Source organism: Semicossyphus pulcher, unplaced genomic scaffold (genome assembly GCF_022749685.1).
Source record: "Semicossyphus pulcher isolate SPU_LCO1_2020_fin unplaced genomic scaffold, fSemPul1.0.p SCAF_19, whole genome shotgun sequence".
Lineage (NCBI taxonomy): Eukaryota > Metazoa > Chordata > Actinopteri > Labriformes > Labridae > Semicossyphus > Semicossyphus pulcher.
The window spans coordinates 10,325,529-10,337,411 of NW_027211692.1; the positions used below are offsets into that span (position 1 = coordinate 10,325,529).

Consider the following 11,883-nt stretch of genomic DNA (forward strand, 5'->3'; position numbering starts at 1 on the left):
ACTGGAAGCACCTATCACACCGAATGAATGTTTCCACATCAAATCAAAGAAGTTCTTATAAAAATCCCTCACAGAATCCACAAAGGCAATTCCAACAATAAAATAACAAAGATCCTGTGCAGTGTTTCTGAAAAGATATGAGGAGAAGCAAATCAAAGTCTGTCATCTCTTCAGAATAAAAAGGAGCTTTTTCATGTCTGCAGTGTTACAGTGCCACCTGGTGGTGAATAGACGCCATGGTGGAAAGGCAACTACTCAAACAAAACGGCGTACTGTTTTGCTCGTGGAATAACACAAATAGTTTTGCTTCTATAGAAAAACTTCTAAAAACGTAAGTCCGAGAGGATCACTATCCTGCCGATGAATTAGCATACATTTGAGCTAACACACAGGCAACTATTAGCTTACTTAACTCTGAAGTCTGAAGGGTGTTTGACAATCACTTACCATCACCCTTAAAGGTGTTTCCCAAAAACTTCTTCTTACCATTTGAATGGGAAAATATTCCGTCACTTTACGTTTATACAATACATTTAAAACATGTTCTGAAATTGTTCCAAATCGTAACAAAGATGGCAGCCCACCAACAGCCTGGACAGGTAGGGTTGCAACTTTTCTTGGCAGAATTTTCTTCCTTCATCGAGAGTGTTAAAATTCTCCTCGAAGATTCTAGACAATGATACGTGTTTTTTAAATAACCTGTGCTTTTCAAACATTGCAGTTTATTTATCTTTTAAAGGAACAGGAAGTTAGCTTCCTCTGTTACCCAAATGTATGCTACACAGGCCAGTGTGGGTTTGGATTTAAGACTTTTAACTTTTAAAATTAAAGAAATGTAAAGCGTTAGAAAGTATTGAGCTTACCAGAACTCTGTAGCCCATTCATCTCTTCTTGAGGCTAGCACCTTGAAGCTACATTAGCTGCTACTAGCTTAACAATTCTACTCTGTTGAGTGGTGGTCCAGTTGCATTGTGGGTAATGTATGCACCTGTTTTTGTTAATGTAGAGGAATGCATAAAAGGCGTTAAAAAGCTCTCATCTCTGTTTTTATGGATCGATTTTGATCTTTTGATCATCTCAGTGTCTTTAGGCTAAAGTAAGTTGACACAAGACACAAGAGTTCAACAAACTATGATTTATGATATAATATATCTTTATTTTTTTAAGACTCTCAATAAAATAACGCATTTAACATGTCTTAACAGAATATCCTCATCTACATTGTTTGGATTTGAAATAGCATCTTTAATGAATAAAACAACATCATATTTTATGTAAAACAACACATTGTTAAAAGTTCCCTAAAAGAGGAAAGAATTTTTCATTTTGTGACAAAACCACAATGCCATACAAAATACACTTTACCGAATGAGCTAATTTGCATTTACTGTATAACTAGCATATTTAGCCACGGTAGCTTTGACCTTAACATAAATCATAGCACTCATTGTTATTTTAAGGTTGCATTGCACAATGTGTGAGAAAGAAAGATGTGAAAAGTTAGAAAGCATGAGGTTATTTTTCATTTTACCCCCAACAAAGGGCTAATTTAGTATTTAACAATGATTCAAAGCAAGCTGTTTCTTACAGAAAAAAATATATACTGTATATCAAGAGGCTTCATGTACACCACGTTAAGACCATGTGTTCCATACACAGTTATCCTCAAAAGTGCTTGTTGAAGTCTGAGCAGACTAGGATAGAAAACAAAATTTACAGTACATTGGCCACATGTTAGCTTTGTGTTGTTTATACAAATATAATACATTTAAAACGAATGTTAATTTATACACATTCCTACACTGAAATCATATTAATAAAACCAAATACTTTAGCGTTTCAGTTCATGTTGTTTAGACATTAAATAAAATATAGAAGCCATCATTTTCTCAAACATGCCTCTCTCACTGTTACTTTCAAATCACTAAATTTAAGACAATATCTGCATATGATTCACTTGTTCCCTTTGAGCTCCCCCAAAAGCCTTTGCAAAAAATGAAACTACCAGTGTTGGCGACAGTATGATTTCCAGCAGCAGCTTCACTTCACACTTTGTAGCAGCTCCTGAAGGTTAAAACAAACACACTTTTCAACACAACAGTCTGTAGGTCTGGCAGAGGATAAAGTGCTGTTCTCCTTTGGCCCCGATGTTGAATCAGATAAAAACGGTGGTCCGAATCACTCGTAGACCCCGGCCTCTGATCTCAGTGCAGCGTGATAAAAAGCCTCATGACCCAGAGCCTTGGACAGAAGTCTCTGCCCACGGGGAGACATGCAGCCCGGGCCAGGCAAATATCCGGTCACAGCTTTACCGGATCTTGTGGCTTTAGGTCTTGGCGCTGCGTAATACCCCTCCATGTGGTCATATTGTGTGGGCCTGACTTTAGTGCTCTGAGTCCTTCTGTTGGGCTGAGAAGAAAAGGATCCCAGATGTTCAGGATCCTGAGGGGATTTGGCGTGGTGATGATAGTAGTGACGGTGTTCTCTGGTGCTCTGTGACCTTCCCGGTCTCCTGAGGATGCCGGGTTTCGCAAGACCGGAGTAGCTGTTGACAGCGTTGCTCATCATTAATCGATCCAGATCATGACCTCGTGTTTGGCTTCTTTCGTTGTGCTCGATGTTCTTGAGGTTGGGAAAACTCCTTTCTGGAAGCGAGGGGACTTTGCGAAGCGGTGGCTGTCGTGCGGATCTCTCTTTGATGTGAATCTGCCTGGACTGTCCGTGATCCGCCCTCTGTCGCTGACTGTAATGCTGCCTGGTGACCTCAAGCTCTTCCTGGGGAGACCTCAGGGAAGTTGGGGATGTATCGACCACAACATTTTCACTGTCTGTCCTGTTTTGGGAGAGGAGGCAGGCGTTTCCAGGGTCTGACTTGCTTCTTGTGTGCACAATGTCTCTGTTTCTTTCAGTCGGTGAGACGGGGCTCTCGAGAGGTGACACAACTGGACGTGTATTTTTATGTCTGGATTTACTCTCCTGCTTGACTGGTTGATATAAAACTCTTTCGAACACTTCTGCATCTCTGGCCTCATAAACGACAGTGTCCCTGCTTTGTATGTAAAGCTCCCTGTTTGAACGAGGGACATGCTGTGGAGAGTAGTTGTAGTAATCGGATTGCCCACCGTCCCTAGTCGAACGCACTGTGTAAGACTGACTGTGTTGGATACCGCGTTGCCGGCTTGGCTCTATGTAATAATGACCGACATCTACTGGGTTTATATCAGTATAAGGGTTGTAACGATAGTCAGCACGTGTGTTCTCAAACTGGGGGTGGATGCCAGTCTGAATCAGCCTCTGATAGGGCGCCTCCGTCTGCTCGACATAAAACATGGTGTCAGGGGGCAGCACTTCTGTCTCCGCCAGCTCGTAGTGACTAATCTGAGGGGCATGGAATGAGCGAGCCCTCCGGATGGCCGGGTGTCTCACTATTCTATCTTCTGACCTCTGCCATTGTCCTTGTTGCCTGTGAGAGCCCCTGATAAGGTGATCGCCCCTATGATGACGCTTATACTGAGGTGACAAAGGGTGTCGTAACCCTAAAGTGCTGTAGCGACTTTCAGAGGACTGCCTGTACAAACTCTTTGGCCCCATGAGGTGATGTGGCAGAGCATTGGGCCGCGGGCAGTGATGTGCAGGCATTCGTCCGGTTTGATACGGCTGATGATGATGATGATGATGATGATGATGACTGTAGACATCCTCAACCAGGCCCTGAGGTCTGTTGTCCTCTGCGCTGTAGTGATGGGTCGAGGAGGGCTGTAACGGACGTGGAAGGACCTCCTCGATTGAGGCAGGCATGGAGGTCTCTGCCAGAATAGCGCGGAAATTGAATACATTGATAGAGTCGGTGTTCACATATACGGGAGATGTTGACGGACTCTCAGCTGAGCAGGCGGGTTGAGTCGGCGTTGAAACGCCAACGCTCTGATAGGTTGGTTCCGCTCGTGTATCTCTCAGGTCCTTTTCCTCTCTGCGGTCCCTCCTCTCTGCACTGCCTTCATCCAAGCTCCCTGACCCGAGCGGACTCACATTAGGGGTGAAATTGCACATGCTCTCCTGTCCGTCAGCGACCTGTAACGGCCCCGAGCCAAGGTGTGCAGGCATGAAATGAACAGGATGAGGGCAGCGGTGGCTCTCCACGGGGCTGTGAACTGATGTTTGCCACTGGGAAACAGAGGCGGCACGCGGGTCGCAGTACTCCTGGGGGTACACTTTAAGATCCAGAACAGAAGGCCTGGGTGGTCTCTCCTGGGCGTAGGCAGCTTCTTGTCTCTGGAGAGGGTGCAATGGGACATTATTTCTTCTCTGGGAACCACTGCTGGCCTTCTGCGCAGATTCAGCCAGAGCCAACGCCAACTTGCGGGCAGCACTCGTCAAGGGAGGGTGAGGAGGGAGAACAGATACTGAACTCATAAGTCTATCTGTTCCTGGGGAGGGATAAGACAAACAACGCTACAGTATGACAGGACAAACAAAGCTATGGTAAGACATGATGGGGAAAGACACAGAAGCTTTCATAAGAAACTACAGAATGCATTTAAATTAAATAGACACTAACTATATGTAGAAAATGTTGTGTGTGGTGTTAAGCAGGAGTAGTACTGACCTGGATCAGGCAGGTTCTGTGCAGACTGACTGAGGTCAGTCAGGGCTGACGCCTGGCTCGCTGTGCTGAGTGGGCTGCAGTGCGGGTAGGGCGCTCTCAGCTCCTTTCCATCTGCCAGCGGAGCTTCACGCTTCTCCACGGGGGGAGAAGAAGAAGTAAGAGGGTGAGGAAAGGCAGATGCGTTCTGCACATCTGCTTGCGTCTTAAAAGATTTCTTCCTGAGTTTAGGAGAGAGCGGTTTGGAGGTAACCTTCTTTGCACTTTTACCGTGAACCGGGCTAATATCTGGAGACTGAGAGCAGCTAATGTTGTTGTTAGGAGACGAGATGGGCTCTGATTCACTTGAACATCCCGCACTCTTTCTCCATTTATTTCCATCTTTGTTGTGTTGCAGCCCGGGCGTCCCTGAGGGTGGGCTGCACTGAAAAGACATGGGGTCAAAGTCCAAACTAAAAATGCCTGCAGCCGGCGGACAAAGATCGAGATCATCCTCTTGTTGTGGAGGTGAAATACATGCTGCAGTGCGGACACGATCTACACCATGATCCTCGTTCAGTAAGTGGGTTCTGTGGTTGTCTTTACTTCTGGGTTTGCGTAGGTCGTCTTTACAGAGGGCAGAATGGGCCTCACTAGTTGAACGAGGTCTGCGCGGGCGGTAACTCGGAGGTTCCCCTGGGATGAAAATAAACACATACATTTTTAAACTCAGCGTCAAAAATAACTGATATAATGAGCCACTTGGAGCCAATTTCGGTGTGTAAATTGTACACTCATAATGAATAATTACCTTCCACGTTGTGCAAAGAGGTGAGAGATTCCTCACTTTTGGTGGAGCGTAACGTGCCGCTATCTCCTCTTCCACCTGCAAATGTTTTCATTGCAAATTATTTTTCTCAGTTGAATAAATCAGCACAGACAAGAACATATCCAACTGGACATATTATTTAGGTAAGCTGACAAGTTTAGATTCATTAGACACAAGGTTTGAAAAGTGTAAGTAAAGAAGTTTTCTGGCTCCGTAACAGCAGCAGTGATCTGACCTGGCAGTGCGATGCTCTTTATCTCATTAGGCTCGCTGGGGTGTCGCTTCAGTTTACGTTTGGATACAGACTGGGACTTGCCCAGGTGGAAAAAGGAGAGCCAGTTCCCCACAGGAGACTTCTTGGCTTTAACAGGAGGCCGCTTGGTGCTACACACAGAAACAAATCGTCTTCAGTAGATGCGCTTTCATCAGAAACAAAGACACAAAGCTATTGGATCTCTTATGATACACAACAAATAAAACCAACAAATACTCAAATATGAAACAACTTAATAGCTGTAAATCTGTAAAAAAGGGTTAATCACATACAGTTTATGATTAAACAACTCAAATCCCAGATTATGACGTTTACTCATGAAGCACAAGGACTTAAAACTAAAAAGGGGGCCTGTTAAATGTAATTACCTCTCCATGGGGAGCTCGATGACCGTGTGGAACTTGCCGAGCAGAGCTCCGGGTCCCTCCCCGACCTCAATGTAGTCGCTCTGGGTGAGGCAGGGTGTGGTGGCCGGGGAGTTTAGCTGTGCCTGAGTGCGGGCCTGGGCCTCCTCCAGAGACAGTAACTTAGTGGATGGGGAGCAGACCAGCAGGGACTTGGGTCTGGATAAAGTGTTGTTACCTAAAAGTAAGAGTGTGTTAGAGATGCATGTAACCTCAGAGACAGGTAGCATTTTGTTTCCACTTCAACCCACCTGTGCTTTCCCGTATGATGGCGTTGAGTTTCGGGCTGAAGAGCGCCTCGGTGTTGTTGAGGATGAACTCCACCACCACCGACTGAATCCGCACCTCCATGAACGCCGCTGTGCCGCTAAAACAGGCCGACTCGATCTGTCTGGACCTGAAACACAGTTACAGTACAGCACAACCTATTTCACAGCTCTGCACCACAGGGACATGCCCCAGTTCACTGCCACAGAAACACTAGACAGCAAACGGAGGCTATCTTAGTCAGTTTATCTGCAGCCGTATATCTTGAATGATGGTTCACCTTAGGAGGTTAGGCGCCCAGACAATGGCCAGGTTTTTAGTGTGCATGTTGGTGATGGGGCTGAAGGTGGCCAGGTGGGAGAGGTGTCTCATGAGGTACTCCAGCGTCCTGTAGATAAAAAAAGGTAAATATTACTTATAAAACTTGACAAAACTTGAATACATTTCACATTTTTTTCTTTTTAGACTGTAAAAAATGTAAATCTTGGGTGATAGGAGAGGGTCATATAGGCCATGTAACACTAATATCCTTCCTGTAACCAGCAGATGGAGTTAAAGTACTAATAAGTACAAAGAAAGACACTAAATCAGCTTTGACAGTTTTGAAGCTGCACTCCCTTCTCTACATATCAAACAGTCCCCTTTCAGGCCACAAGGGTGCAACAGAGAGCTGTAAACCTGACCTGTAGTGTGGAGGAGGCAGCTGCTGGATGACATTGTGGATTTTGACCAGCCTCTCCTCGTCTGTGGCTGCAGACACGGCCTCCTGCGGAGACAGAGGATAAAGCTCACATCACTGAGAGGGACGATAATCGCAGCGGAGAGAGTTGCCTTAACAGTCCCGCTCTCTTTTTTTCTTTTATATTCAGAGCAGCCAGTGTTTCGGCTCACTTAATCTGCTATTCTGTTTTAGCATGAACATCCCCTGCTGTTCCTAGAAAGCTCAGCATATTGCACTGACCCCATTTGTGCGGGACTTAAAAACCAGCAGAAAATTGTACATTGTTTCTTCAGTTCTTTGATTATCGGAGTAACCCGAAATTTGTCCTCTGCAGCTTTTTCTCCTCTCAATGCTTAACCCCCGGCATAAGTCCCTGCCCCAGTTCCCCTCTCGCTCCGGTTCTTACTGAGAATCTGTCGTAGAGCTGGTAGGTGAGCAGCGGGTTGGGCAGCTCTCTGAAGTACAGCTTGCAGAGGGAGCCCACCGAGTGGATATCCTGTCTGAAGACGTCTCTGCTCAGGTCTGGGATCTGTTCCGAGTCAAACTCGTGCCTGGAAGGAGACAGAATGTAAAGGAAGATGTAAAGCAGCGTGGGAGTCATCCTACTGCCCATCTGTTAGCATGAAGACACAGCAACAAGGACGTTTTAACACCTTATTCTACCTTTAACTTTCATGGTGAATCAACTCATTATTTCTTCTCCTGCTCTTTTTAAATTCTCCGCCTTATCTTTTAAAAATGAGCAGAGCATAATTACTCTCTGCCATCTTTAATAATTTACTCCCCGAAACAAAGGTTATTTTAAATAGATTTGAGATGGAGGCGGTAAAGAAGAAGGTCCTTTAACACCCTTAACACGTATAAACTACAATATTTATCCTTTCCAAAAAGTGACACATGATGTGGGAATGGTCAACAAGTTTTTCATGTGAGAAAATCCCTTTTGATGGGCTGTCAACACCCCGTCCTTTTACAAGCCTCCAAATGCGCCTGCTAATGAGAGTTTGTTTCATGAATTCCTCCTGGCGGGCATAAATTAGACGAGAAAATCATTACGGCTATTCAAGGCTGCACAGCTTGAATCAATTTGTATTTGATGGATTTCAGAAGAGGCGGCTCAAGAAACAAAACTTCGAGAGCACCATCCATCGTGTTAATATTAGGCGCTACAGTTGACGCCATTCCACTGATACTTTCTGTGTATTTCCAATTAGTGTTTCCTAATCAGCGCTTGCTAGCGCGACAGGTCAGTCCATAATGCCTCTGAGACACAGACAACTTGACAGAATCTAGTCATCAACCAAGTTTCCTGCCATGCAAACACATGTTTGCTTATCAGGCTAATCCCCTAACAACAAACTGTGTTGTGTTTAATATTACAAACCTCAGTTTCTGGATGTTGGATGAGATCCCAGACAGTCTGTATATCCCATCCACGACTCCATGTTTCTCGATGAAGTCGGCACAGCTCTTAACAACCTGTGGGACTACAGGAGACAGCAGAGAGAAGGCTACAACGTTAAGGTAAAACAGGTGAAAAACAAGATGTGGTTTCCTATGATCACTGTGCTTCCTTTGAGTTTAGACGTCTTTATGGGGGATGTTCCTCACTATGCATTCAGAACATGTGATGATAAAACAACTTATGGTGCATCGCTCCTTTTTGAATTGTACCTAAATCTTAATTTCCCCACCGGAAGTATTTCTGATTCTGATTCAGATCATGTTGAGGTATTTAATATCAGTTCAGTCTACATCTGTGGCTCCTAGCTGGGGGTTACACAATAATTGTATGGGTCCAGGACATTATTAATAGCATATACATTTTTAAACAAAATCATATTTTTCCTGCTTGTACTTTACTAGCTTCTCTATACTTCTACTTCGGTCAATACAAGAGGGAAATATATTTCTTACCCTGCTACTTTTAACACTTTAGGTAACTAGTTTTTACCATAAAAGCTCCACACTGACAAACTACAAAATCCTGTATAATATAATTATTTTACAATAATAAAACATTTGTAGGAAGCCATTCTGCATTATGAGTAGTTTTAATTTTGATACTTACAGATCATTTTGGTAAAAAATAAAAACTTCCGTACTTTAACTTAAGTAACAAATTGAATACAAACATTTGATTACTTACAGATTACTGAGACCACAAAAACTCTGACCAGGATTTTACAAACTTTAAGATCAAAAGTAGAAGTCACAAGTTCTAAAAGGTACTTTGCGACAATACTTTTGATGGCTAAAAACTGTGTCATTTAAAGTAATAATCTCGAAGATTTTCAATAATCTATCGCCGAATGAGGTAACACAATGGCCTATGGCCCGCTGATGAATGCCTTTGCATTTGCAGTATTACAGACTGGGTGTCTGGTGCCACTTTCGCGGAAACAATCATGAGCGGCGCCCAGTTAGTGACGCGTTTTCCATCAGCCAGCAGTGGTTGGTCTGCCAGAGAGGGTAGGCGGAGCTAAGCGGCTGCTTTTTCGGTCTCTGCAAGTGTTGCGAGTAAACAGTAATCTACTATGGCTGAACAAACAAAGAAAAGATCGATGACTACACATACAACTTCAACGAAAAAATCCAAAGAAAAAGAAACAAACTCGACGCTCAGATGAAGGCAAACAGTCTAAAGAGGAAAGCGACCGTCAGCAAGGAAAATCAAGAGTTACAATCGGAGCCAACCGTGGACGTCACACATGCAACACTGTCTGGATATCTGGGAAGTGTGCTCCCGCAATTACTGTTTATCACCAAAGGTGCCGCCAAAAAGAACAAAACTGAAATCATCGAGATTACAACTTTAAATTTTTAAAGTTAAAAAACCCAGCTGGAATTACCCTGTAAAACATTCACTGCCTTTTTTCAGTTGCAGAATGTAAACTCAATAAATAACAGAAAACATGACCTCAGTCTGATCCATGGTAGCTACTGCACTGCAAAGACATAAATAACCCGAGACAACCATGTTGCAGGTAAACAATACTTCAATCTGAGGAGCCACAAGCTAAAAAAATGCTGAGAACCACTGGTTTGCAGTATATTTAAGTAAAGTTTTGATGCAATAATCTGCATAAACTTACATATATAGCTGAAAGGAATGTGAGTTTTTACCTCAATCATGACCACAAGCATTTTAACATGTCAAAAAAATCCACAGCTTTTGGCAAATCTACAGGGATTTGTGGCGTAGAAACCCTGCTAGCTAACATAAAAAAGTTATTCACACCATGAACTCAATTCACAGCAAACATCACAGCAATCTATCACAAATCCACGATGCAGACAGGAGATTCGCAGGGTAATCCCATCTTGGGGTCTTTATAATAAAATGTGAGATATTTCAGTGTGAACCGCCTGCAGGTAAGAATGACACGGTGGGAAATAAGAGTGGAAATGCAAAAATAAAAAGCTTCTGTCTGATTCGTTTACCTTCATGTCCTGAGTTGTGGAGATGTTCCCCCAGGTCACAGCCGAACACTCGTTCTCTGAGGATGCCGCGCTGCCGCAGCTTCTGAGGCGGCGGTCGAGACTTCATGAAAGTCCTCAGGAAGGTTACCAGCTTCCCATGCTTCTTACACACTGATTAAGACGACACACACACACACAAAACAGCCACTTTAAATCAGTCCGTCTCACATCCCGGGAGCAAGACTTAAATAAATCATCAAGCAGGAGGAGGACAGACACACGCCGGAGAGTACCTGGCTTCGGCACGGAGCTTTGAACGCTGGGGGGAATCTTGTCATTTATCAGCTCAACACAGTCGCAGGGGAAGAAACCAACCTGCGAGGAGAGGAGAGGATGAGAAGAGGATAGAGGACAGACAGAGACGGTGATAACACTTGTAAGTTCAATAGACCAGTGGGGGGGGGGTTCGACGCTGCGGCAGACTGTGGTAGGGTGAAGGTTCAGAAATAGGTCAGTAAGCATGAGGGTACATGCTGCCTGGGGCTGTAAGGAGATGGTTACTGCAAAGCATCTTAAGGTGTCACTCAACCACAAGGACAAACCAGCTTCTCTTTGTTATTGTTAAAACTAAAAGTATGTCTTTATCTCTCAATTAGCAGTAACTCCCCAGGCTCCAGGAGTAGTATGGATATAGAAATGTTTTACTTAAAGACACAGTACATTAAAAACAACATTTCCCATGTTCAATTCTTGTGTTTCGGTGATGATAAGTCATTTATCTTGTTTCATGCTTGTGTGTTAATTGTCGATATCAAACACCTGTTTCCTCTTTCCATAAAAACATTTATCTTTCCCTTAAATACAGATTTTAAACTTGGAGCCGTTTAATACATTTATCCAATCGAATGTGATTATGGTTGCTGTCTTAACACGTTCAACATATCAAAACGTTAGCTAGTGACCGTTAGCTAGTGACCGTTAGCTAGTGATTAGCTAGTAGAGCAATAGAGTGCTGGACAATGTATTTTAGGAAGCTAGCCTGGTAGTTAGCCATTCCTTTGTTTACTCCACAAAAAGCCAAAGGGATTTTTGCCTTGGATTTTATATTATTGCAGAAAATGACACCTGGGATGGCTACGATATGAAAAGTTTATAATAATTGACAAGTTTTCAGCAATACAATCTTAAGAAATGAACACAACTATCATTATTTTTGAGTGTAATTGAAATGAAGGAAAAAGCTAAAGGCTATAAATGAGCTACATCATGGTAGCATGGCTTCAAGGAACCACCGCTTAGCCTTGACCAACTCCAACCAACACCGACTGTCGGGTAAGTGAGCGCCCACAGTCTGTGTTTGTCGGATGGACTTGTTGGAGTTTG

General features: G+C 43.6%; 1 protein-coding gene across 2 annotated transcripts in view; it reads right to left on the reverse strand.

Annotated features, from left to right (window-relative positions):
• Positions 1–1,162: 1,162 nt before the first annotated feature.
• arhgap32a (Rho GTPase activating protein 32a) overlaps positions 1,163–11,883 on the reverse strand; it is a 29,080-nt gene continuing 18,359 nt past the window's right edge. The window contains exons 11-22 of one of the 2 annotated variants that reach the window (XM_069668540.1): positions 10,794–10,875; positions 10,522–10,671; positions 8,462–8,564; positions 7,484–7,628; positions 7,040–7,122; positions 6,637–6,744; positions 6,341–6,486; positions 6,054–6,267; positions 5,647–5,795; positions 5,394–5,468; positions 4,607–5,278; positions 1,163–4,427 (exon numbers count right to left, since the gene is read on the reverse strand). In XM_069668540.1, the coding sequence (XP_069524641.1) occupies positions 2,179–4,427; positions 4,607–5,278; positions 5,394–5,468; positions 5,647–5,795; positions 6,054–6,267; positions 6,341–6,486; positions 6,637–6,744; positions 7,040–7,122; positions 7,484–7,628; positions 8,462–8,564; positions 10,522–10,671; positions 10,794–10,875 (4,176 nt within the window). In that variant the 3' untranslated portion in view covers positions 1,163–2,178. Of the gene's footprint in view, positions 4,428–4,606; positions 5,279–5,393; positions 5,469–5,646; positions 5,796–6,053; positions 6,268–6,340; positions 6,487–6,636; positions 6,745–7,039; positions 7,123–7,483; positions 7,629–8,461; positions 8,589–10,521; positions 10,672–10,793; positions 10,876–11,883 lie in introns of both variants that reach the window. The other variant, XM_069668539.1, reaches the window with a different exon arrangement.